This window comes from Poecilia reticulata, linkage group LG15 (genome assembly GCF_000633615.1).
Source record: "Poecilia reticulata strain Guanapo linkage group LG15, Guppy_female_1.0+MT, whole genome shotgun sequence".
Classification (NCBI taxonomy): domain Eukaryota; kingdom Metazoa; phylum Chordata; class Actinopteri; order Cyprinodontiformes; family Poeciliidae; genus Poecilia; species Poecilia reticulata.
Window position 1 is genome coordinate 2,497,022 of NC_024345.1, and position 25,678 is coordinate 2,522,699.

At 39.6% G+C, this 25,678-nt stretch overlaps 3 protein-coding genes across 4 annotated transcripts; 1 reads left to right on the top strand and 2 right to left on the bottom strand.

The window, feature by feature from the left end:
* Positions 1-3,597: 3,597 nt before the first annotated feature.
* On the bottom strand, positions 3,598-5,548 carry c1d (C1D nuclear receptor corepressor). Its single transcript, XM_008428857.2, has 5 exons — positions 5,467-5,548; positions 5,093-5,234; positions 4,766-4,832; positions 4,493-4,548; positions 3,598-4,411 (listed from the first exon to the last, which is right to left on the bottom strand). Exons 2-5 carry the CDS (start codon positions 5,228-5,230, stop codon positions 4,208-4,210), a joined length of 465 nt encoding a protein of 154 aa, XP_008427079.1. The 5' UTR covers positions 5,231-5,234; positions 5,467-5,548; the 3' UTR covers positions 3,598-4,207.
* Positions 5,549-5,616: 68 nt separating this feature from the next.
* LOC103476471 (uncharacterized) lies at positions 5,617-19,788 on the top strand. Its single transcript, XM_008428859.1, has 20 exons — positions 5,617-6,132; positions 6,248-6,455; positions 6,621-6,787; positions 7,055-7,185; positions 8,153-8,319; positions 8,815-8,900; positions 9,123-9,203; positions 9,623-9,737; positions 11,592-11,767; positions 11,978-12,199; positions 13,198-13,400; positions 14,074-14,196; positions 14,410-14,547; positions 15,802-16,051; positions 16,141-16,342; positions 17,226-17,463; positions 18,083-18,210; positions 18,519-18,673; positions 18,893-19,115; positions 19,388-19,788. Exons 1-20 carry the CDS (start codon positions 5,974-5,976, stop codon positions 19,525-19,527), a joined length of 3,312 nt encoding a protein of 1,103 aa, XP_008427081.1. The 5' UTR covers positions 5,617-5,973; the 3' UTR covers positions 19,528-19,788.
* dnaaf10 (dynein axonemal assembly factor 10) lies at positions 19,641-25,613 on the bottom strand. Of its 2 annotated transcripts, none has more exons than XM_008428860.2 (8): positions 25,341-25,613; positions 24,426-24,555; positions 24,191-24,346; positions 23,957-24,058; positions 22,732-22,847; positions 22,405-22,539; positions 21,255-21,352; positions 19,641-20,134 (listed from the first exon to the last, which is right to left on the bottom strand). In XM_008428860.2, exons 1-8 carry the CDS (start codon positions 25,524-25,526, stop codon positions 19,927-19,929), a joined length of 1,131 nt encoding a protein of 376 aa, XP_008427082.1. In that variant the 5' UTR covers positions 25,527-25,613; the 3' UTR covers positions 19,641-19,926. The 2 variants fall into 2 exon arrangements, with proteins under 2 accessions (XP_008427082.1, XP_008427083.1); XM_008428861.2 differs by having other exon boundaries at positions 24,191-24,321; positions 24,455-24,555; positions 25,341-25,612.
* Positions 25,614-25,678: the final 65 nt, after the last annotated feature.

A 25,678-nucleotide genomic window follows, 5' to 3' on the forward strand; every position in this document is an offset into this window, starting at 1 on the left:
CATTCTGTTGAGATTTCAAGCAATTATTCCACAAAAAAACAACCAACAGATAATCTGTTAAAACCTGAATTTATTTCATCTACATTGGACAACATTAAAATTTTTTGTCTGAATCAAATGTTTTTGGATGGAAAACGACAATATATTAAAAAAGCTCTGTTTGTGTTTTCATCTTATGTGCTGCAAGAAAAGATTCTTTTTTAAAAATTTGCTAATTCATAAAGAATAAAATAAACAACTTTTTCTTATTATTTAAGTATCAAGTTACCTCAAATTACCAAATTCAACCTGATGGGAATTCAAGAAGTTCAGTCGATGTGATTATAATTGATCAGTGGCAGGCCTCAGGATTCACTAATGACTACGTGATTCCAAACAGTTCAGACTGAATGAAACAGATTTCTTTATTTATTTCCATTTCCAGTAAAGCCTCGCACTAATCGTCCTCTCAATTTAAAGCATATTAATGTGATGAAGTTCAGATTTGCAACAGGACACGCTGCAGGTTTTACTGCTGTTTTTCCACTTTAATCACACAGACATTAAATGAGTCTTTTCAATGATGCGTTTTGACCTTTACGGTTTTCGCTTTTGACGTCTGTGGCCTCCGTCGCTGACTACATGAGCCACTACTTAAATGACAATCTGCTTCGTGCAAAGACGCAGGATTCTTTTGCCGCGCGCATTTGACGCATTAAATTGTAATGAACTTTGAATCTTTGCATCCAACAAAATCAGCCTGATCAAAACAAAACTCACAGTGTGATTAAAAGGATTTTAATGTAGAAAAAAATATAAACTCAGACTCCTAGTCGTTTTCTTCAACTTAAACGCTGATTGTTTGACTTTTTCCTTCGAAATTGGAATATAAACCTTCCACTGATTTATTTGAAAAATGTTTTCTTTTTTTTTTTTTTACACAGATTCATTTGAAAATTTGCTTAGAAAAATATGAATGAATTTGCTACTTAAAAGGAGGTCAGTGCAGGCCAGTTTTCACATCCATTTTCAAAGAAAATGGGGAATATCTTTGTTTCGCCTCAACATGTGATGTAATGTAAACGTCCACTGCTCACAAACAGCATAAATAAACAACAAATGGGACAAACCCGCTTGGTCAGCCTTCACAATTTCAACATTTTAACGTTTGTTTGTTCATTTCCGCTCGAAAACGCTGACCCAACTCCTTTGTAGCGAGCACATGTGTGGAAGAGAGCAGGGGAAGGGTAACATTTCAAGACGGAGCCGAGAAATGGAAAGAAAAAAAAAAGAAGGTATTTTTCCAGCATGCAGACAGGGCAGTTCATCAGGCTGATGCACGTCTTTGAATGGAGCTAAAAACAACAGCTTTGTGGAAAATGCGATACAGAGCTGAAGAGAGGGGAGTCTGGGCTAAACAAATGTCATTTTTGGATGCTGGGTGGATGAGAATGGGAAATATGATGAAAACGATGCATTCCTGCAAATTTACCTCACCGGCTTACCGGTTTCCTGGCCTTGATTAGAGGGACGCAATGATTCGTGGAACATTAAGATTAAGATCTCGGCTGTCCAGCTGACAATTACCAAAAGGAAACTATGAGTGCCTTTATCAGAAGTGACATTGGTTTTTATAAGAGGAAGTGCGATTATAGCCTGCACTTAACCACTCAAGCTGCAGTGACAGCAGCGCTTTCTAAAGGTTACCACTGTGCAACTTAAGAGGCTGCAGGTTTAAACCTAATATGGCTAAATTCAAACTGCTCGATTCGCAATGCTTCGCGAGAGTGTTTACGCTTCTTAAACTGAAATTTGGCTTCTTCTTGACTGCATTTTGTCACAACTGTAAACGTTTTTGGGGGGTTTTATGTGTGCATAAAGGTAAAGAAGCTAAGTAAACTGCTGCATTTTGAAAATATTTTACAAACAAAATCTTAAATGCGTTCTGCGCATTTGTGCTCGACTCACTTTATCACTAAATTACACAAAGGGTGCACTGTATTTACTAAGATACAAGACCTCTAAAGATGTGCTTGCTACCTTATATCATCCTGAAATAAAATGTACCTAACGGATATGTACACGCTATCTAGACCTTCAGCTTAAGCTGCTAGGTGAGGAGCGCATTAAGCAGGAGGCCAATAATAACTCAGGAGGAACTGCAGAGATTCACAGCTTATGATGGAAAAACGTAACAATTTTGGCCTTCATTAAAAAGAATGGAACCTAAATGACGTAGTTTCAGTTTTGTACAAGTCCTGCCATGATGCCCTGCCAGCATTAGCCTCTGGGCGTGGACCCCTTTATCATAGGCAATATGTAAAGAACATAAACTTTAAGAATGTTTTCTTTTCCTCACGTTTATTCACTGCTCAATACTTATCACATCAGTTTAGTAAAGTGCTACCTCATACCTTCTGGTTTTAGCTAGCTTTAGCATGCTTTGCAGCAGGACGGTTTCGCTGCTCTTTTTCTTAACAGAAGCTGTAGCGCTGCTAAGCTAGCATGACGAGTAAAGCAGCTCGATAAATTTGGCAGTCAGAAAGATGAGTCTGGCAAATATTACATTGCTTTTAACTTATATTTTATGACGTAAAAAACAGATTAGTTTATGATAAAAAAAACAAACTTTTTTAAAACTCTTTTAGGTTTAGTTGTCAAACTCTGGTTTTAAAATACCCTGAACACATTATATGATGAGTTAAATCCAACCTTGAAAATTAAAGTATTAGCTAAATATAGCCATAGTATAATGGCAAAGGTCTAACATCCCTTGAACTATTACATCATAAAATACAGGTTCTGGAAAATTACATTAAAATAGAACAGAACCTCTTCACAGTTGCGAAAAATGGGGATAATAAATTAATATACTAATTTATTATCTAGTGTACTAAGTAAATCAGCATACTAGATATGCTCAGGATATTGAGTCATAATTGTCTATCAGTGTGCGCAATGTTGCAATCAACTTTTTAATGGGCTGCATTTCATGTTACACTCTTCACATAAATAATGCATTTGTTGAATTGGAACATCTGAGACATTTTATAGCACCTGAGATATTAAAGCTCACAAAGAGGTTTAGAGAGCTTGTGTGTAGCAAAGAAAGAGGAAAATGTACGCTAATCATTATCAATGTACTTCACAATTTCCCAATATTTCCCTGCAATTACTCATTAGAAAACAATGGAGTATAATTTTGAAAAACTAACTGTTTTTTTTCTTTTTTACTAATTTACTGAAGCAATAACTTCTCAGGTATTATCCGAAAATCACTAACAGAAGAGCAAGAATCAAACCACTTGTGGAATCACTTAGCAGCTTTTAGGATGTTCTATTTCCCCCCCACAATTTTATGTTTTGCACTGAGCTCCAAGTGTTTGAGAGCAGAAGGCCTCTGTCATCACTCTAATCTTTAGCTCCCTCTACAGGTTGCCTATCTAATTCCGGCGGAACAACTACAAAGTTATAAAGGCTAAGAGGAACATGTTGGTGACATTAAAGCTATGTTGTAAAATAATCTTTAAGGTATTCATGTTGCCAGACTGAAAACAGCTTGCCCTAAATATACAATACGAAAACCTTAAAGTAATAAAAAAAAAAAAACCACTTGGATCTGATTGAATTACATTATTTTCTTGTATTATTTGGAGACTTCAGAAATGAATAAACGTGGGGCAAAAAGCACAACACAAGCACCCGAAACACAATGATAAATCTTTTTTTTAAAGAGTACGTCTCTTCAGATCTCATGAAGGAAAAGAAAAATGTTTTTAATCAATACAGGAAAAAGAATGACTGAATAAAAACAACCTACAATGAACAGAAGAATTAAAAATATACATATATTTGAAGTGCATTCATAGAATTCACTTCAAATTAAAGAGATACTGTCTGTAGTAAGCAAAGGGATCTAAAGTAACGTCTCAACAGCAGCACAACTCGACAAGCCAAGCAGATGAATTAGCATTTTGTTTATCTCTTCAACAGCCGGTGAAGATTAGACGATCGACGTCCAAGGGCTGATTTCCAAATGAACTCCACTAAAGTGAGACAAATATTTGCCGTCTCTGCTAAGATGATCAAATTGATGATCAAACTGATCATCTTGATGATCAAACTGCTAAGATAATCAAACTCATCATCTTAACAGTTTGATCATTTGCTTCCTTAACCTTCAGGAAAATCATGTAATGAGAGCAGACATAGCGGCTCTTCCTCAGGCTCAGCTCTGTTTGGGGCGTTTTCTCTGTGGGGCTTCAGAGGCAGCATCCGCTGGCTTCTTGGACGCAGCTTTTTTTAACTCTTTGTCGTCGGGATCAAAAAGGGCGTTCCTCAAGAAACGCGAAGCGGCTCCCTTGTCTAGCCGCGCCGCTTTCTTCTTGTCGGTGATCTCTTTGACTCTGTTCATGTAAGTCCTTATGCGCTCCTAATGAAAACAGAAGGAGGATGATGAGAAGATCGCCATGGATATAGAGAAAATATAAAAAATGTTAAAGGACCCACATACCAGCTCCTGCTTGATTCCATGTTCTCTTGGGTTTATTCCCTTTGTCACCAGATACACTGTAAACAATTATGAAAGTTAACACCGTTTCTTATATGCATTTAAATATATATGTATATTTGTGTGTTATTGCTATTTAGCCTCCCCTTCATATTTCATAGATATAATGGGCTACTTTTACATGTATATTCAATCAATACAGGGCATTAGTTTTGCATTTATCAAGTCAACATCATGATGCATACATTTATCAATATAAATAAATGAATAACTTACTCCAGAACAATGAATTAAGAGTATAGACAGACATCAGGTCCAGCTTGGCTTGCTCCAAAGGATCCAGCTGCAATGATGATTTCATAAGTCATTACAGTTATTTCACCCAAAAACAAGTTACATGAAACATGCACATACAGAAAGAAGTCAGAATAAGGAAATTTTCGGCTTTAATATAATTTTCGTACATCGAAATTGCAGAGGTTAAAATGTTTCGCTTTGAGATAAACATTTTAACCTCTGCAATTCAACAGATTTAAAAACTGGTTCAGAGTTTATGCGTTGTACTGTGTTTTGTGTCTCACAAAAAGAAGCAACAAGCGTCACCTTCTGCAGCAGGTCGTTTCTGGACATGGACATCAGCTTCTCCAGCATGGTTTTCACCGCATTCACCGAGGAATCGAACGTGGTCAGCTGTTCGTCTATCTCCTGCGGGTAGTCCTCGGTTGTTGCTCCCTCGGCCATTTTTCTACAAATTAACAATCCCCAAAACGTTCAGAAACCCCAGCTGTAACAGACAGGAAGTAATGCTCTGTCCCGGCTAGCTACGTTGCTAGTTAACAGACGCAGCTAAAGGGGGATACACGTTTAAATAAAAAAAATAAAAAAAAAAGTAGATAAAAGAAAAAGGATTACAACAGCTAAATGTAAAAGGATTCTATTGGTGGTTCAATAGGCATTACAGAAAGTGTTGTATTTACCTTGCTTCACGTTTTAACCTTCGAACAGGAAGTGAATAATGTGTAACCGCTTTTACTTTCTCTACTGCCCCCTGCCGTTTGGGAGAGTCGCTGTTTGCTTGTTCGCTGCTTTACACTTTTTTTTTTTTTTTTTTTTTTTTTTTTTTTTTTTTTTTTTTTTTTTTTGCAACTGTACGTTATTTATATTAGCATAAGTAGGTATTATTAGACTTATCAGCTGTATTCTTGCGTCGCGTTTTCCAGCCACTCTAAAGCATTTAGCCATTTGGCTAACTTTAGTAATTACATTACATTTATTTATAAGATTTCCTTCAAGAATCTTATTCAAGAAAAAAAGACGGCAAGGTGAGTAAAAGAAGACGTTCATTTTCGAAGAAGATATATATGGTAAACCTGACAGAGGTGCTGCGGTTGCCTTGGCAACCAGGAACGTCATTATGTGCAAAAGAGAAGAGCCATAGTTTTTGCCGTCGTTACAGTCCTCATAGACAGAGAAAGGCTTGAGCCATGGACAACTGTGATTTGGAGAAGCTCACTATCTCTGTTGGGAAGCTCCAGCCAGCCTTCTCACCACAGGTTACAGACTACAAAGTGACAGTGGAGAGCAGTGTCAACGAAATGACTCTGGGCCTGAGCACCAGTGATTGTGGAGCATCATACAGCATTGTGAGTGTTACTTTCTAAACAAACTTCAATTCATTTATCATTATTATTATTATCACCACTATTATTCTTAAAGACAATTCTTTCTACTTTAGTTTTGGGGTTTCTTTTGTTGCAGCTGACTGGTGATCGTTCCAGCACTGTTGCACTGAAGGAGGGGATAAACAGAGTGGAAATTGAAGTGGTTGCCGAAGATGGGACAGTGAAGAAATACAGTTTGGACATCACTAAGCTGTCAGCAAAGGTCGCGGAGCTCAGTGAACTGTCTCTGGAAGAGGATATACCACTTCACCCAGCTTTTGCTACCAAAGTGTACGAATACAGCAGTGAGTAGAAACTTTATTATTCTCATCAGACCTGCTGTATGTTCCTTCATTTTAATGTTTCCAGATTCACTCATTAAATAACTAAAATGAGTGAATATTATTATTATTTGTTTATTTATTTCTATTTCACTGTAAAACTAACTGTCCTGGTTTATTTTCCTGCAGGTTTTGTCCCATTTTATTGTAATTTAGTGACAGTTCAAACCAAGGTTCCAGACAGCCTTATTAAAGTTGCAGTAAATGGTGATAGTGACTCTCAAACTGTCTTACTACATTTTGGAGATACCTTGGTGGAGATCTCTGTCTGCTCAGCAGATGGCAGTGTTACGCAGGTACAAAAGTGTTTTTGTAGATCGTTCAATATCTAATGTGCAGTCAGTATATTTGTTTTCAAATTTCTGCCATTTACCTTATGAACCCCTAAATCATACTTTAAAAAAAATCAGTTCAATTTAAAGTCTCCCTCCTCTTGAAGTTGCTCCCCATTAATAAATAACAAGACATAAACTACATTTCTGAGTGTACTTTGTTAGGGCCATTAAAGTTTCATGAGGCTCTGCTGCGTTTATCATTAAATAATGGCCGTCTCACTTTTGCAGGCGTACACAGTGTGTGTGACGCGGGAGCTGATTCCCGTGGCTGTGACCTTCTCTGAGGGGAAGCATCAGGTGGAATATGAATGCCCCGTGTCCCTCAGCGCTCTGTACAGACCCGTGTCTGTCCACCAGAGGTGAGACCTGAGTCAGATATGAGTTTCATTCACTCAGAAAATTTTCACAAACAAGTGCTTCATTTGCTGTCAGTGCAAAAGTGAGCTAAGCAACTTAATAGGTCCCCCACACCACCAGGGGGCCCCGGAGGGCACCAAGTTAACGAGATAAAAAAAGACATATTCAAAATAATATTGAATAATGCAAATTAAATGCTATTTCACATGATAAAAACGATGTCTACATTATTTTTATAGTTGGTAAACAAATAAAGAGGTTGATTTTGTTTATCTTTGCGACAAAGCAGCTAAAAAAAACTTCAAAGCAGGTACAGGGGATGAGAAACAGATATTGCTAATATTACTACTAGACAAACAACAGTTACAATATGTTTTTATTCATTTTTGACTATTTTAACTGGTTTTTTTTGTCAAGGAGAAATGATAACACAACTTAAAATGTACCTGAATTTTATAAGCAGGAGTTTAATTCATTTTAGATTTTCGCCTTGTTTTTTCCAGTGAGAGATGTTCTGCCACACCATCTCACTAAGGTCACCAAAAGCAGTTTTACTTTGATAAAGAGGATTTTCCTCAAAATCCAGCAAAACCCAAATACTCAACTCAGCCACAAAATAATTTTTGTTACAAATGTAGCACCACTAAGTGGAAACAAACAGGGCTTTCAATTATTGCCAAGAATTATTGTTACGTCAAAGAAAAAACTTTTTTGTGCTATGCCGATGGCCTAATGTTCTAGAGTCTAAAAGCCTCATCTTGACTCATCCAAACATTTCATCTTGTTACTGAGGCCAAAATATCTCAATAATTGCTTTGTCTGGTCTGTGTGTGTTGGGACTGGTAGCTTCCAATCAAGCTAGAAAGTACTGACCATGGAGGTGAATCCTCTTAGTCTAGGCCACCGTAAAAACTGACTCCAGTGATATCAATATCAATACTTACTTGTGATTGTCACACTACTTTGCAGTGACCCGAAGAGCATCTTCTCAAGACCTTACATCGAGATGCTGGCCCGACGGTCAAAGGTCGACCCGTTTACCGGTTCCGTTCTGGGAGATGGCTGGAAGGTCTCTGAACTGGACCTTGACAAAACAATGTCAGCAGCTCCGATTCACTGCTTCTTTCATTACCGAGGTACAACTTTGAAGCCTCAAATTCCATAAAAAGATTTATTTAAACATGTGGCTGAATATGGTTTGAGCAACAGTAAAGAAGAACTTCACACTAGGGACTTTTAGAAACAGTAAATATGCTAAAGAAAGTATTCACCGTCACTTCTTGGATCCTTAAAGATTGATGTTCTTATTCCACTCTGGAGAGAAGCTCTACTTGTTACAGGTGCTTGAATAACGGCATTGTTGATGTGCTAGGTGCTCTCTCTAACTTCTCCTCTTCACCCAACCTATCATATTATGTTCCTGGTGGTAGTGTAGGCAAAGATTATGTTGCACTAATGAAAGGGATATTATTACTTAACTAAACGCGTAGCACCCGGTTACTTATACTGACGCAAGTTAATTCTGTACAGTTCTTAAGTAAAAGGTTTACACACACCCCTAGAGTTGTGTCTACAACTTCCAGCTTCTGTGGTTTATTTTTTCCTTTTATGTTTTTATGTTGCCTTGATAGGATGTGACAGCGTGATGCAGCTGTCAGAGCTCGGGTCGCACGTCCTGGACTGTCCACACAAACCCACCGGGGAGCTGGATGCAAAGGTTAAGATGAAAGACGAAGCAGAGTTCAGCGGTTGTTGTTGACCTTGACTCTTGCTCATCCTTTATTTACAAGTCAGAGTTGCTCTGACAGCTTCTCAATGCTAACGCAACATTTGCTGTGTGTGGTTCTGAACTGAGTTGTTGATGTCTTTAAATGTTTGAATCTGCCGTGATGTTTTTGTCAGTCTTCAACATTACTAAAATCAGTGTCTGCTCTTCCAGGATGTCATAGTGACCAAGTGGTATATGGAGCACTTTGCAATACCTGCAGGTTTGGAGATAGAGACAAAGCATGTTTGTACGGTAATTATCTCTTGCTTTCTTGTTTACACTCCACAGATTTCACTAAAATGTATGTTTATAGTCTGGAGTTTTACTGCTTGAATGATTTAACCATTCACCCATTTGTGAGGTCAGACACTGACGCTGGACAGGAAGGCGAGGTTGGCAGTGTCTGATTCATCCTAAAGATGGCCTGTCCGCTGCTTTGACCCTGCTTTGTGCACCAATAGTCGTAATAGAACAGGAAGTGGTCATCCCTAAACTGTCCCCACAAATAAAAGTCATCTATAAAAATCACAAAGTTTGTGATTTTTATAGATGACCTGTACCACATTCCTTACGTCCACATGCTGGATCAAAGTCACCATCATCGGTTCCTTGTGTAACTCTGCTTGGTTTTTAGCGTTGACGGCTTAGCCTGCGTCGTTTGTTTTCTACAGGTGCGTAACTGGGAGAAAAACCTCCAAATGGCACAAGAGGAGAACACTGTGGATAACCTGTGTGCTCTGGCTGAGGAGCATCTGAAACACCACAGGGAACACCTGCTCAAAGCAGGTACGTTTTGCTTAAGGTCCTACTTGTGTAGATTTTTCTTGATTCTACAGGTCTGTCAGTCACCAGGCTTGTCTGAAATTTAGCTGAGCTTTCTATGACATGGAAACTCAGTCACCTGGTGCTTGTGACCAGGTTGGTTTGGGTAGGCTTTGATGGCCTGAAAAGTTTAACTGCAACAAAATAAAAAAAAATCTGACAAAGGGATAAATATTTTTTCCTCACCTTGTATTTTCTTGTTTTCTTACCTGATTTAGATGATGTGCCCTGCCTGAGTAGGATGTTCTCTTATCTTGCTCTGGATTACTAAATAAAAATGTGAAAACTATGATAAACAAAAAGTATAAATGATTGAAAATGCTACATTTACATGTGTTTTATAGGAATTGTGTTATTTAAGTTGAATCTTAGGTTTTCACAGTAAATTCATGGCACATTCAGTGATATTTTAAATTACTGATCCCTTATTGACTGCCTGATTACAGTTCTTGACCGTGAGAATAAAAAAACACACTAACATGTATTTGAAATGCAGGATTTTTTTCATTTATTAAAATAATAATAGGAATAACAGGGTGTATATTTCAAAACACGATTACAAAATACACCTGCCCCACCTACCTGGGATCAGATAACAGTCTAGTCACAAAGGTAAAGACAAAGACAGGGCTGCAAGGTATATGTTGTAAATACCAATGTTGGGATCAATGTTGGGTGTCAATCAATCAGATCTATGTCACACTGTGGCTGGAACAGATTAATTTAAACACCTGTTAAACTCAGTTTTTTCTTTTTTCTTTTTTTTACTTTCTCACCTCAATAAATGCAAATGCAGCAGAAAGGACATAAAATATTCTCCAATATTCCACAGTATGTTTTTACGTTTATGTAGCAAGAATAATTTCTGCAGTTTAATCTCGACGGAAAAGCCCATCAGAGACAGAATAGATTTACAGAAGCTGCACTAAAACCTCCCGTTTTACTGGCCGGGTTCACACACTCGAGCCCTCGCTCAGGTCGTCTCAGCCGCAGCTATTAAAAAATACATGCAAATGGGCCCATTTGTGGTCGCCTCCGAGACGTCCTCTTTCGTCTAATGTGCCAGGGACTCTAGTTACTGCTCGGGATCCTTTTCTTTTTTTTTTTTCTTCTCCAGCTATGTTCGCCTCGTTAATTGTTTGATGACTCACAGAAGCGACATTTTATGCTGATCCCAGATGACCGAATATGAGTCGCTGAAACTGAGCAGAGAAATAGCAGCAGATTCAGCGAGAGAGAGGAAGAGAGACACAGACCTCTTAAAGCGTAAGCAGCAGCAGCAGCTTTGTGTTTTTAAGAGGCTGAGTGGCTTAAAGAGATGCTCAGTTTAACCCCACCGGGGTCGTATTGCTACAAAACAAAAAGGCTGTGTCATGCTACTTAAACACATTAAATATGCAACGTTAAAATGTGTTTATGCGTCGTATTCTGTAAGCTTATATACTACAGTATGTTCCCAAATATGGCAAGAGATTTCAAAACTGAAGTCACAAGGTTTACTATGATATTATCAGGGGAATACTATAGAGAATAAAATCATATACCTTTCTTTTTTCTTTTTTAGAAATACACACAAATTGAATTGAAAAAGTCTACTGAGGACCCAAATCCAATTGAGAATCAGTGGAAATACTTGAAAATCGGTTCTAATTCAGGCTCCAATGGCAGTACTTATGGGCACTAAGTGGCCCAGAAGTACTGACTCAAGAGGCTCATATAGAATTAGAAGAAAATACATCACACTTTTAATTTTGTTAGATGTAGAAAGCACGTTAGCATAATTTTTTTGTTTGTTTGTTTTTTTAACCCTTTCTGCAGGCGAGCGGTTGAGGAGTGAGAACGTGGACACTCTGCTGCACCGTCTGGATGAGGCGGCTGCTTACTGTGCATCAGCTATCGCCCTCAGTCCCAAAAATGCCAAACTCCACTTTCTGCTGGGTCTCGTTTTGGAGGAGCACCACAACACAACCCAGGTTTACGGCTCTCCGAAAAAGGTATTTATTTGGATTATTATTATTTTTTTTTAAACATAAAACAGTGTTATTTAGATCTTAAACTGCTACCATTTAGTCCATGCCTGATCAATTGTTTAAGTTTTAATTGTGCTATGAAGCTCAATCTCATGAATCAATTCTTTGTGCTGAGCCATATATCAGCAGACAAACATGATTTACTCTTCTTCTGTTTTTTTCATTTCGTCTAAGGCTGATAAGGACAAAGATGAAATAAGTGAGGCCAAGTCTTCGGCCCATCAGGACGACATCCTGGCTGTGTGTAAACTGCATGGCTTCCATGGCATGCCCTCCGTGGAGAACCAGCTGCAGGCCTTGGATAAGGAGTATCACCAGCTGAAAGATCAGGGACAGTTCAGCAAGTCAGACTATGTGCAGACCCTTTACCTCTGGCTGTCCAAGCATGCTGCCAAGGTAAACACCGTCTCACTTTTACAACTCTAAAAATCATTAGGTGTTGCCGCGGTAACACGTTAGAAGGAACAAAATGAGAAAAACACGGATACAAATCACTCTTCTTGTAGCTCAGAGTGTGAAACCTGAGATATGAGAACCGAAATGCGTTTTGAGTTTTTTACAGATTTCGCCAGAATGTATAGACGTTGATATTGTATTTTTACTGGTCTACACATTAAAGTCATTTTTGTTGCTGCAGCAACTTCTCAAATGTACCTGCACAACTTCCTTTTTGTTGTTATTTTAAAGAGGCAGTATTATGTAAAATCGACTTGTTTGAGCTTCTCATTATGTTTTGATGTTATTCCCTCATCAGAATCATACCTGGAGTGTCACTTTGAATATTTCATGCATGTTTTAAAAATCCTTTCATCTCCCCTGGCAACCGTTCAGCTGTGCAAAACGCCTGGGTGGACCTAGCCCTACCTTTCTAGGCGCAGCTCCTCTTCAGAGCTGCACTTTCCAATCTTCTGAGTTTCTGCCTCACAGAGCTGCCCTTTCTCACAACTCCCAATTCGGCTCCTTCAGACTAGCCAGTAGCAATTAGCAAACACCTGCTTAGCTCATTATAGGAGCTACTTCTCAGTGCAATGCTGGTTAAAATGTTACGTAAGGATTAACAGAGGAGTGATGTTGTGATGGTTTCCTGAAGGTGGCGCTTCAGAAAGAGCAGGAGTTCTTAAAGCGATGGAGGCCCAATTTCAAGGCTTTAAATTACAAAGTCAAATTTCTTTTAAGTTATAATTCATATAAATAGCTTTTTTTTGTTTTAAAACTAAAATTAACACAGTTACTTTTTTGTTCTATGAAATGGCACAAAGGGCCTGGAAAACACAGCACTGCCCCTTTAACTAGTTCAACCACTGTCCAAATATTCCCATTCCAACTCCTCCTCTCTACCTTTTTCTGTGATCTTAATGGCAGTCTATAAATGACTTGGGAGATTGTTGTTGCAGGATCGCAACATAGTGATGCAAGACGAGGAGAGCTACATGTATCGATCCCTCATGAAGTACCTGGACGCCTGGACCCTGAGCCCGGACAGCTGGGAGTTCAGCCTCCACATAGGGAGACTCCTGCTGCTGCAGGGGAGAAGCAAAGAGGCTCTGCAGCACGTCCAGACCGGGCTGGCGCTGCGCCCGCTGAACCCCACACTCAGGTCAGCTCACACGTTCACGTATGGGATCATGTGTGTGTGCGTGTGTGTGTGTGTGTGTAAGAGCAGGTTTGAAGCTCACACATATAGATACAGAAGGAAAGTGTAGATTTCATGAAAGAAACTTAAGGGTCAGAGAATGGATAACGTCTTAGGAGCTGGAAACTGGAAAATACAACATCAATGTCGATCGTTTCAATAACAATGTTGCAATTAAGCCATATTTTCCTCACTTTTTCCTTCCTTTCCTTCATCGCGATGACCGCATCGTTCTCTTTTCGAGAGCATCGAGAGAACACGAGCAAACACCCGATGAGTCTGCCTCTACACCTGCAGAAAGAGAAAAAAACCCCAAAAGAAAACAGAGTAACCGCAGTAACAAACAGCATTCTCCTGGAGCTCTAACATCTAGATTACTAAGCTCTATTTCGAACATGGGCATCAAAGACAATGAAAGACCCAACTGGCACTATATCAAGACGACTTGAAATATAGTCGTCTACAAATTGTCCGCACACATAAATTGTGATAATGACTGTGCTCCATATGTTGTTTTGCTTCTGGAAGTCGAATCACCATCTAAATTAAACATTTCAGCCCGAATACTTTTAGAAAGTGCTACGTCTAAAATTTCCACTTGCCTTCAGCATTGATTTGTTTTTTTTGTTTTTTTCAGATTCTTTACAGGGCTGGCTCTGCTGCAGCAGGAGCAGAAAGCCGACAAGGGCACGGAGAAGGAGGCTGCACTGTTCTTACATCAGGGACTGGAGCACTTTGTCAGCCAACGCTGCAGCGAGAGGTTCGTTAATTGTGTGTTTTGTTTGAGTGTGTGGCGGAGGTGGATGCTTTCGAGTGAGAGAGGGAAAAGTGTGAGGTCATGACAGCATGTGTAATGTATCAGGATGTTCTGTTCGGGCCTGCGGGAGGGGGAATAGGAAGTTTTTCTTTTTTTTTTTTTTCTTTTTTTTTGTAAATTCCACGTGTAATTCTTGCTTCCCGACTTCCTCTGCAGTCAGGAGAACCAGGATCCATTCGACCCTCTGTCCAGCCTGAATCCACAGTTTCTGCGAGGACTTCTCACCCTGGGGCAGCTGCAGCAGAAGGCCACGTTGTCTGAGAAGTCCATGACTCCTGAGCAGGTGTACCACATGTAGGTTGACGTACGGAGACACTCTGAGCAGCGCTCTGCATGTGAGCTTTTCCACATGTCGTATTGTTTTTATGCTGTAGATCAACATAAAGTTGTGGATAATTATGGTTATTTAACTTTTTTTTTTTTTTTAGCAAATACAAGACAAAGCAATGTATTGTGCTTTTGTATTCGGCCCACTTTATCCTTTCAGTCTGTAGATTTGCAACCTGTCAATAGACAGGAGAAGATGAGGCATGGTTCTACAAAGTTTAGGCCTTTAGTGTCACCGGTTGCCATGGTCACCTGCCATCTTCTTGCTGTTTTAACCAGCATGTTGTCAGCGTACTACAACTGCTTATCACTGAGTATTTTTGGTCTATTTTTGGCAAATAACATTTGGAATAAGAGAGAACTAACTTACAAGTAACTTTTTTTTTCTTTTTTTTTTTTGCAGGATGTGTTTTAAATAAATAATTCTTTAATATTGATGGAAAAACTCCTAGCTCCACTGGTAGATTATTTCACATTTAATTAGCACTTCTTCAATATGAAGGAATTATTCACTTAAAACAAGCTCCTCCATCTTCCTGAAAAGTTACTTGTAAGTTAGTTTTGTTTCATTTCAAGATATCAACACTAGGAACTAGACCGGAAACACTTGCTAACCTTTTGTGTTTTTGCAGTGTGTCTACACTACTTACAATCAGGTTAATACAATTATTTACAACCCGCAGCTGGAGCAGATTGCCTCTCTTTGCTCGGTGCAACTCCTGCACACAGTTTTGTGGCATCTGCTGCAGATGTCAGAGGTTTTATTTTTAGAACCTCTGACATCTGCGGGCTGCACTTTTGATTTCTGATGACTCAGTAATTTACCGTCTGCCTTGGTGACTGAAGCTACATGTTGACTTTTTATGAAAAAGTACTTGGTAGCATTTTGTGTTCAATGTAGGCGGCAATGTAGTTTGAATATATTTTTGCTTTCTTTCACAAAACAGTAGACGCTGATGCAGCCTGACATCAACCCTTAATCACTCTCTTAGGAGGCTCAATTCACATGCACTCCACACTGTTCAGATTTAAATTTGTAAAAAATAAAAAAAATACAAGTCGAAGATGATGAATATTTTTTTCTATCTCTTCATAGTTGTAATGTACTTGGTTTTGGTCTATCATATAGCTTCCCAAACAAAATTCATTGAAGTTTGTGCTATGAACAATAAATAAGAAAAAAAAAAAGTCTTTTTCTGCCCTTGTTCTGAAATACTTCAGCGTAGCGGCGCTGGCTGCCCGGAGCGTGAGTCAGTTTGTGTGTCGCAGCGAGGCGAGCAGGCAGCTGGAGTGGGTGCTGCTGGATGCTCACTTCGCCCTGCTGCAGAGACTGATCCAGCAGGGCGAGCAGCAGGCGAAGGCGGCCGTCGACACGCAGGCCCTGGTGGCGAAGAGGTGCCAGGCCCTCACCGCTCTCATCCGCCTGACCACCATCTCTCCTTGCCAGGAGCTACTGGACATGCAGGAGAGAGTAAGAGTTCAGAACTCTAGGATTTCTCATGTATCGATGGTTAATGGTCACCAGAGCTCTGACGTGACGTTTCCTCCCACCCAACGCAGACATGCCAGCTGGCGGTGATCACCTCTCCGCGGGACAGCCGAGCTCTGTGTCACCTCGGAGTGGCCCAGCTGGCTCAGTATGACAGCAACCCAAACTCAGACAGGTCAAATGAGGTCCTGAGCGACGCCCGCCTCAGCTTCCAGGCCAGCATCGAGCTGGAAGACAAACCTCTGAGTGGAGATCCACCTGAACCGCTGGGCAGTGAGTCCATACCTCCCACCTTTAGGAGAAATAAATCACAGACAGTACGGCTAAGATTCCACAGAATAAAGCTACAGTATGTAACTTTTATAAACATATATGTATGTAATTGTGACAGTTCATGAGACAGGTAACCTGTGAAAAGATCAACTTCTTCCACCTCCATTGTGAGCTACTGTTGTTGTGTGAAGAAATCCACTGCTCTCAACCTAAAACTTTTGTGATTGACAGCGCTAAGACCCGCCTCCTGGCTCTGATTGGTTGTTTGTAGTTAGGACTGGGGGGCACTGGGAGAGGGCCGAGGAGCTCGAATTTTCACAGATTATCTTTCTCATACCATACTGAGAAGACATAGTCGCAGTTTCAATAAATATGTAAAATATATATTTTATAAATGTTACATACTGTAGCTTTAACACTTGCTGTAAAGGACAACTGAGTAAAGTTACCTGTGTTTATTATAGCTGCCACTGAGGAATGTTTTTGGTCACTTTCTTGTGAACGTAGCTATGGAAACAGAACGCTGTCCTAGATGAAAAGGTTCACCAAAATACACAGAGAAGGTTAACAGCAAAACAGAAAAATAAGAACAAAAAGCAACTCAGTTTTAGCTTCATGTCTGTTGGTAACTGGGTTTGAGTAATTTGAAGTGTTTATGGAAAAATCTGAATGAAAAGCACTGTACTTATGTAATAGGCCATGCATAACAACATATGGTGAAAACGACTGTAGCCACAGTTATTTGTTCTTGTCTAACTCTTACATTGGTTGATGACACAGATGACTTTAATAAATCATCACTTATAACCATCAGTTCTTTTCTTCTCAAATTGACTGGATGCTACACTTGCTGTAGCTCAAAGTAAATGTTCTATCTGCGTAGAACAGAAGTGGTGGCAGCAGCACCTGGAGGTTAAAAACAAGAAGGCAGCCGCGCAGGAGGGCCCTCAACCAGCCCAAGCTCCAGCTCTCAAGACCTTGCCAGTCAGGGACCCCAAGCTGGGCAGAGGAGGTCCGATTCAGGGACGGGCCCCTGTGTCCAGACCTCCGCCGGCTGCCCCTGCAGCCCCCGTTAGAGGAGGGAAGGTGCTTCAGCCTCCAGCTAGAATTCCTCCAGTCAAGTAAGTTATGACTTTATTTTTTCATGTAGGTGTTTGTAGTTTGTGCATGCCACACTTTTAGCTACCTCTCAATATGAATGTATAAATAATTTATGTTCCTGTTATAAATGATTTCCTGCTTACGCAAAGGTTGAAAATAATTTAATCAAATTCTGGTGGTGTCTGTCCAAATAAATAAATAAAGAAAATTATAATAAATTGTGACTTGGTCTTTCAATTGGTACCGATAATTATGTCGTGTGATTTTGAAAAATGTCAATATCAGAGGCTCAGTGTGAGGTTATATTGCTCCAATAAATGATAAAATCGTTGGAAGGACGTTTACTCATCTTTTCCAGGGGTTCCAATAAATGTGAAGTTTTGTACGTTTAGTCTAATTCATCTTTATTCATAAGCTGTGACCACTCTGCAAAATTAGCCTTTTAAGGTACATTTATGTTATGTAGGCAACATAAATGTATCAGTTATACCAGTTCAAAGTTTGATTTCACAAAAAATCTGCACCATCATCACAATGAAGAGAACTGTTTCTTGCGTTTCAATGCAGCTTTCCATAAAGGATTTTTATTTATTTATTTATTTTTGTTTCGTGACTTGCATTACACTTTTCCTCCTGTAGGGGGAGATGTGGTGCAGCTGTTAAACCAGATACAGCAGCTACACCAGGCAGCGACGATACTAAAGCAAAGCTCCCTGCTAGCAAGCCTGAACAGGATTCTGGTCCCGAGACTGTTGAGACTGCAGAGGGTACGTCAAGTAAAGTTAAGGCCCTTCTTCTTCTCGGCATAATCTTAAAACCAGAGGGATTATATATGAATCATATAAGAGGAGTCCACCCAAAAGAGCTGGGAAGTTACAGTGATGATCTCAGAAATGCATGAAACACGTTTCCTTGATTAACTTAAAAAAATAAAAAAATATTAAAAATATTTTTTAAAACACAATTTCACTGTTTTTTATGCAGTAACTCATTAGATATATAAATAAAATAATTGACTTTTATGTGTTTGTCCCAGTGAAACCTAATCTGTAACTCGGTGTCATTATGTGTGTAGTCCCTCCAGTAGAAAACACAGCCAGCGCGTCGGGCCCATTGAATCCCAGGTCTCATGTATCGCGGCTCGGTCTGGCTCGGGCCTTCTCACGCTCTGCAGACACCCAGGATCAGGCGAAGCACTTCTACAAAGAGGTCATCGCCATGGCGCCGGGGGTCAGTTGTTGTGTGAAGTGTTTGTTTTGGGCATTCCCTCGAAGCTTTCGCAGTGCAGCTTGTACTGGTTTCAAGATAAGATTACATCCCCGCCCTACGGTGTCATTCTGGTGTCAGGGTTCCTACACACACACACGTTGGCTGTAGAAATGTCAGACCCCCCCCCTAACACAATGTTATTTCTAACCCACAAGTCTAAGCTGATATTTTGGACGACAGATCCACGATGCGTACATTGAGCTCGTGAAGCTGGTGGAGCCCTCGGACCCGGAGGCTGCGCTGGACGTGTACTGCGGGTTCCCTCTGAAGGACGTGGCCGAGCAGAGCTTCGACGACGCCTTCATCACCGGGGAGATCGTCCGCCTGCTGATGTCACAGCAGCTGTTTGACCACCCGCAGCTGGGCCCCAGCCTGGTCGCATATGGCAAAGTCATGGGGCTAAGTAGGTCCAGACCGCTAGGTCTGATAGTTAGGCATGGAAGAAAGCTGAAGAAATTGTAGATGATGTACAGAGACTAGCAGAAATATTCATAATCCCGTAGCCTTTTTTTTTTTTTTTTTTAACATTTTGACCTCAGTGTATTTTCTTGGACAGCAATGCTTGTGTTGGTTTCCTCATTAAATCTGAGTAAAATACGAATGTGTTTTAAACTCAAATGTCAATCTATGTGCAAGCGACGACTTCTGAAGTGCCATCTGCGGCTCTGTTCGCAGGCGTCATAGAGAAGTACATCGACATTCTGGACGAAAAGTCAAAGACGTCGCTGCTGAAGAGCATCTACGCGAAAATCAACGACAGACAGGAGGACGACCCGGATCTGCAGGACTTCTTCAGATTCAAATGCTGGATCTGAGCAGCGTTTCCCTCTCAGGCTCTCTCGTTCTTTGTGTTTATGAAGACGTTTTTATTTAATTGAGATGTCATATTTTTGTCACGCTGCACAGAGGATATAGGTAAATCTCTCTCTTTTTTTTTTTAAAGAACACTTTTAATCTAGAAAGAGTTTTCATTGTTAAAAAAAAAAAGTCATGTTAGAACACAGAACTGTAACAAAATGTACATGGATCGCTGGATGAAAGACAGGAATTTTAGCGAGAATAAATCTTCACCTTGACATGCAGGTGTATAAGTAATTTCTTCACCCTCTATTTGAATTCAGATATTTGAATTGTCTGCACATCTAAACGTATCCGATTCCCAAAACCGGCGGATGGATGGAAACGCTCCTTCTTGCTCTTCCCGGCAGCTTCCGTTATGCCACGTTGAGTTTGGTGACGATGAGCACGCGGACGGTCTGGTCGAAACCCGAACACACGCAGAGGCCCTGCTTGTCGGGGCTCCAGTCCAGGCTGGCGATTGGCTGAGTGGACAGAGTGGCGTTCTGCAAGAGGTTAACCGACCCGGCGACGCCCACATCCGCTCCGTCAGAGTCCTTCTTGCTTCGCTGTGCGGGGTACTCACTGGAGATGGGATTTGGGGAGAAAAAAAAAAAAGGCATTTAATACTAAGTAAAATATAAAACTTTTTTATTTTTACTGTTTTTTCACATGAGAACAGAAAACAGTGTATTATATTGAAATGTTATGTGTTGGATCATAACTATCTATAGACTTTGTAAGTTAACAGTTGGGTTTACGGTGACATTACATAGACACTAAGAAACACTAATAGAAAATGTTTTCAAAAAGTGGCTTTTATTACAATCTTCTCTGAGCTTTACGACGGAGTGTCAGGGCCACCAAGGCTACAAGAATTTTTGTTTAATTACAAGAATGCAGCCATAACGTTAACAGAATAAAGACACAATTTTACCAGAAGAACATTTGAAAACTATGGGAATAAAGTTGTTTTAATGAGAGAAAAGCTTCTGGCATTATCGTGATCTCACTTGAGAAGTTCAGTCTATTTTTTCTTTTTTTTCCTCGAAATAAACAATAATTTCAAACTCCTGCTACTGATAATAAAAATCCTTTTTGAAAACTGATACCGAAGTGGAACTTTAGAAGATGTTCACCATTCCTCGTTTTAAGATTTTTTTTGTGTGTTGGGAGTTCTCAGAAATGTATTACTTTATTCTTCTAACATTACCACTTTCTCATGATAAAAAAAAAAATAAAAAAAACGCAGCCTGACTGATAACTCCGTTGTAGAGTTGACCTGAATTCAAAGTTCAGAAGTTGTAAAAGACACTTGGCAAACAAAATGGTGGCTCGAGGCTTGATGACATCATCACTATGTAAACGAAAGAAGTTTCATTGGTAGGGGAAAAAAAAAAAAATCTTCAAAAAGCCCCACCCTAAGTGGCAGAATTATGTATGCCGCACTTTTCAGATTCTAATTTGGGGGAAAAAAATTTGAAATGATGCATCGTTTTCATTCCACTTTATAACATTCAGTGTTAATGTAGCGCATCAGTACATTGGAGTTTGTCGCTCTGATGTGAGAAAGTTAACAGGGTGTGACGACTTTTGCTCAGACATGTGAACATTTTCAGAACAGCAGAAGTGAAAAAGTTAAAAACAAACAAAACAAAAAAAAACAGGTTCTGCAGCTCAAAGTGATTCATGTCCGATTACTCACTACTTCCACAGGTGTAGGTTTCCTGCTCCCCCTGCAGTCATAAAGATGTCTCTGTTCTGGGGCAAATGCCTCACCTGCCAGATGGTTGCTTTGTGAGCCTAAGGGAAAAAAAAAAGAAACATCGATAATTTTATTAAGAAAAAGAAAAAAGAAAAAGCTTTAAAAAATTGTTGAAAATTTCTGGGTCAAACAGTAATCATGCTGGTGATGGTGATTTATCACATTGGATGAAACAGTTTAAACTAAAATGTGTTGAATTTTAAATATCTTTGGACTTTTAAAAATATATATAATGATCACATTTTCTCATTTCTGACTAGTATTTGGCTTGCAGATGTTTTCTTCTACCTATGCCTGTCGCAGTAAGCAATTCATTAATTAATCACATGAAAAATTAAAGGAGCTCAATAATTTCCATTCTGGCTATTCACATTTTTTGAAGGACAATTTTGTTGGAGACATCGTAATCCATTTCGCTTATGGTTTCAGTTGTATTTTTAAAAATGTATTTTCATTGTATTCATCGTTTTTGTTGGCTGCGTTTTATTTTGGATATTTAAAGTATATTCCAGTATATATTAGAATACTGGAACATGTTTTACAAAATTAAAATGCATTGGTCTTGAGAGGGTGAACTTGCATTATTATTTTATTATCATTATTATTACTTGAAAATAGTCTTTAAAACAATAATATTACTGTTTGTTATAACAATTACTGGGAGATTTTATTGTCCAGCAGGATTTGTAATCGTGACAGGGCCAAGTTGTCCAAAAAGATGGAACCTCATGCTTCCAGACATTCTGCTACACCTTTGTGAAATATTCCCAGAGCTCAGACTGCCGACGCTTCCAGCTCCGTTAAGATGTGCTGTATGCCGAGTTTATTTTCCCCCCACATTTCCCCACCAAAAAGGCCACCGCTCTTCTCCAGCCCTGTGTCTACTTAGGCCCGCGACAAAAAGCCGCAGAGGAAGTTAGACAAACACGACCCCCAAAAAATGCTTCCAGCCGTGAAGACGCTCAAATTGACACGCAGCCCTAGTTCTTCTTTCCAACTGAAGGGATAATAATAAGAACAATAATCTTTTTAAAAAAAAAATTATATTCCCCCCTTCCCAGAAGTTTCCCGCTCCGCCCTCTGTAATCACCTTTTCGGAAATGGAGGCAAAGCCCTTGGTGGGGTGCTGAGTCCTCGTGTCGAAGACGTGGAATTTTCCTTCCAGTGAGGTGGCCACCAGTTTGTTCATGTTGATGTCCTTCCTGTCAAACTCCACACAGCATACCTGCTCAGAGTGGGAGAGGAAAAAGAAAAATGTAGCAGGCTCCACACCAAGACAGCAATCATCGGCGCATCTAGATTCAAGAGGGAGTGAATAATGGAATTTTTTTAAAGTTAGGACTTTAAAAAATGTATTAAAAAAAATCTATCCACCACAATTCCTCATAAGGAATTTGGACGCGGGTTTTCACCTCACCCCGTTTTTAATGTTGGTTTCCCATCGTAGAGACATGTTCCGCAGGTCGAAGAGTTTAATGTCGCCATTGTCGTAGCCGGCACACACACATCGGTCCTGATCGTTGAAGGCGTGACCTGAAAAACGTTACACTAGATCAGGGGCGGGCATTTATCGTATCGCTTATTGTTTGTAAGCGATTTTGTTCATCACAAACAAAATCATAAATTGTCCATTTAATGATGTATAAAAGTCCCCCAAAAAAACTGTCCACATTGTGCTGATTGTTAGGTTTAATGTTTTCCCCAATACTTGTTCAGCGAAACCATCAATACATTTGAAACATGATTAAATGGAGTTATGATTTGCAGTTCAATTATACAAATTACACTTCTTTATGTAATTGGTGTCCTGAAGATAGGAATGTTTTCCAAGAGCTGTATTCATGTTCAACCATATGGTTACCTAAAAAAAAAGATGCAATAGCTAGCTTTTACCGTCACTTTTATCATTATTACAACACTACCACAAAATATCGTGATCAAACTTTATGTCCATATCGTCCACTGCATAGATATACCTAAAATTTCCAGAAGATTGTTGAAAATAAAGTTAAAAGATACAACATAGTTTCATACATTACTAATATTCTCCTGACGTTTTATTCACTGCTTAATTTCAAGAGGCTTTTTATGCAAAAAAAAGAAAAGAAAATGGTGGTAAAATCGGACTTTCCCACTTTTTTGCGCAAAACACAAACTATTAGGCATATTTAATTGATTTATAAAAACTAGTAAATTCAGCAATGGGCTTCAAAAGCACTCATAACATTTTGAACTGTTTTGTGAAATCACAACAAACATTTGTATGAAATGGAGCAACACGAAGCAGCGTTTTGTTATAAATCTGAAAAGTGTAGGTGATTTCTGATTCCACTTGGTTGGACTATGTTTTTCTTTAGTGGGTCAGAATAAATATGAATACTTGCCACAGCTTTTTTGATTGTTATTTTTAAAAACAAGCGAGACATCATTTCAACTTTTCCTTCCTCTGTACTAGTCTACTTTGGTTCCCATGTAAATTCCCTATAAAATATATTGAAGTGTATCACTATAACGTGACAAAATGAATACTTTTTCAAAGTACTGTAGTTTTGATTATTTTCTTTTGAGGAAAAAGTCCAGAAAAGAAATGAAAATCTTACAAATGATATCTGTATTTTGACTCGCTGTGATATTTTAGTTACCAAAGGCAACAGTCCAGCAGTCCCTCTTGGTCTCTCCTTCCACAGGCTCCATGTTGGCCACAGGTAAGTCCTTCTGCCTGGGATCCCACACCTTTACTGTCCCTGCAAAACCCAGCCAAAAACCCCACCAAACAAATAAAAAGAAAAAATTTGTGTCTCGTTTTGTAATTCTCTCCATTTTGGTGCGACTAAAACATTTTGTATAAGAACGGCATCAAGCTTTTCTGTTCTTACCATCTCTACTTCCCGTGACGATCTCAGGGGCACCGTCGCCAATTCCAAGGCCACCGACCCCGTCGATGCTGTTCACGATCTCTTTGTGGGCCTTTGTGGTGTAAACCGGCACATCGGGCGCTTCCAGATTCCTGTGGATGACAGAGACAAAGTAGACTGCGTACGCCGACACTTTTACTTCCACTGCTCATCTTTCCCATCAACAACAAAAGTGCACAATTGTAAGTAAACCTACAGTTTGGTGTAAATAGACAGTTGTAGTACCATATGTGGAGATTTCCATCAAAATCTCCGGTTGCCATGTGTCTTTGTTGAAGAGAGGAGGCTCCAAACGTCCCACACTTTATGGGTTTAGCTTTCTCCACCTGAAACATGGGGGCGTAAAGTGATGCTTCAGCTCCAACAAAGGGACAAATAGATTCAAATCAAATGTACAGCGCCTTGGAAAAATATTCATTCATCCTGAGCTTTTTTTTAAAATTATTTTTAATATTCATGGCCATCAGGGGCATAGAAAACATGTGGAAGACAACTGGTGATCTGCCCATGACGAGACCAAACAGTAACTTCACGACCCAAATTAAAACACTGCGCATTGTAACCATCATCCCCATGCTAATGCATGGTGATGGCAGCATCATGCATTGGGAATATTTTCTTGGGCTGGTACAATTCAGGGAAAATTACTGGAAGCAGCGTTCACTTTCTAATCAACAAACATAGTACCAGACCCGCAGTTTAGTTCAAGAATTTTAATTTCTAACTGAAGCGATCTACCACTAAAAATCCCAATAAAACACAACGAAGTTTGCCAACATGACAAAATAGGAGGAAATATTCAAGGCATAGGAATATTTCAGCAACACACCATAAGTTCACCTGACCTTGATTATGTGCATGTTAACAACCAAAGATAATTAATTACCTAACTAAGTTATTATTATCTCGTTTTTGCAGTACATAGCAGTCACACTGTGTCACCTGGTTTCTGCAACGAACTGTCCACCTGTCTACAAACTGCCTGGCTGACTGTAACCATGGTTACAAGCGAGCAAGAGTGTTCTAGAACCCTCGCTTGAAATCTCTTGGATATCCCGTTCACACGATGATTTTAAAAACCAAAAAGGCCCAATATAAGTGATGATACTACCTCTTTTATGAGCTGAGCCTCTCCGTGTTGAACTTCATAAATTTGGAACACCCCTGTTCCTCTGGCAAAGTTCCCCAAGCACACAAACTTGGCGCTGCACGGAATCCATTTGCTGTCGAACACCGTGTAGTTCAGACTCTTCTGAATGTGTGCGATGATCTGAGGCTTCGATAGGGGCGAGGACATCTTTTAAAATACTTTATAAAAGAGTCGAGAATCTATTGAAAAACGGATATCTCCACGCCAAAACAAAATAAAGCGACGATCCTCCCACAGAGCTTATTGCTGTCTGGAGATGTGCCTGACTGTATATTTATATATTAAGTAAACATCGTCTG

What these genes read in the sequence shown, in the direction of transcription:
- c1d (XM_008428857.2), bottom strand. Translation starts at nt 5,230, where the DNA reads ATGGCCGAGGGAGCAACAACCGAGGACTACCCGCAGGAGATAGACGAA. An exon ending in TCTTAATTCATTGTTCTGGA is followed by an intron (nt 4,549 to 4,765) that starts GTAAGTTATTCA and finishes AATTGTTTACAG; the next exon opens with TGTATCTGGTGACAAAGGGA. An exon ending in ATGGAATCAAGCAGGAGCTG is followed by an intron (nt 4,412 to 4,492) that starts GTATGTGGGTCC and finishes TGTTTTCATTAG; the next exon opens with GAGCGCATAAGGACTTACAT.
- dnaaf10 (XM_008428860.2), bottom strand. Translation starts at nt 25,526, where the DNA reads ATGTCCTCGCCCCTATCGAAGCCTCAGATCATCGCACACATTCAGAAG. An exon ending in AGGCTCAGCTCATAAAAGAG is followed by an intron (nt 24,556 to 25,340) that starts GTAGTATCATCA and finishes CCCATGTTTCAG; the next exon opens with GTGGAGAAAGCTAAACCCAT. An exon ending in CTGTCTATTTACACCAAACT is followed by an intron (nt 24,347 to 24,425) that starts GTAGGTTTACTT and finishes CGGCGTACGCAG; the next exon opens with TCTACTTTGTCTCTGTCATC.
- LOC103476471 (XM_008428859.1), top strand. Translation starts at nt 5,974, where the DNA reads ATGGACAACTGTGATTTGGAGAAGCTCACTATCTCTGTTGGGAAGCTC. An exon ending in CCTGAGCAGGTGTACCACAT is followed by an intron (nt 14,548 to 15,801) that starts GTAGGTTGACGT and finishes GAAATACTTCAG; the next exon opens with CGTAGCGGCGCTGGCTGCCC. An exon ending in TCCACCTGAACCGCTGGGCA is followed by an intron (nt 16,343 to 17,225) that starts GTGAGTCCATAC and finishes CTATCTGCGTAG; the next exon opens with AACAGAAGTGGTGGCAGCAG.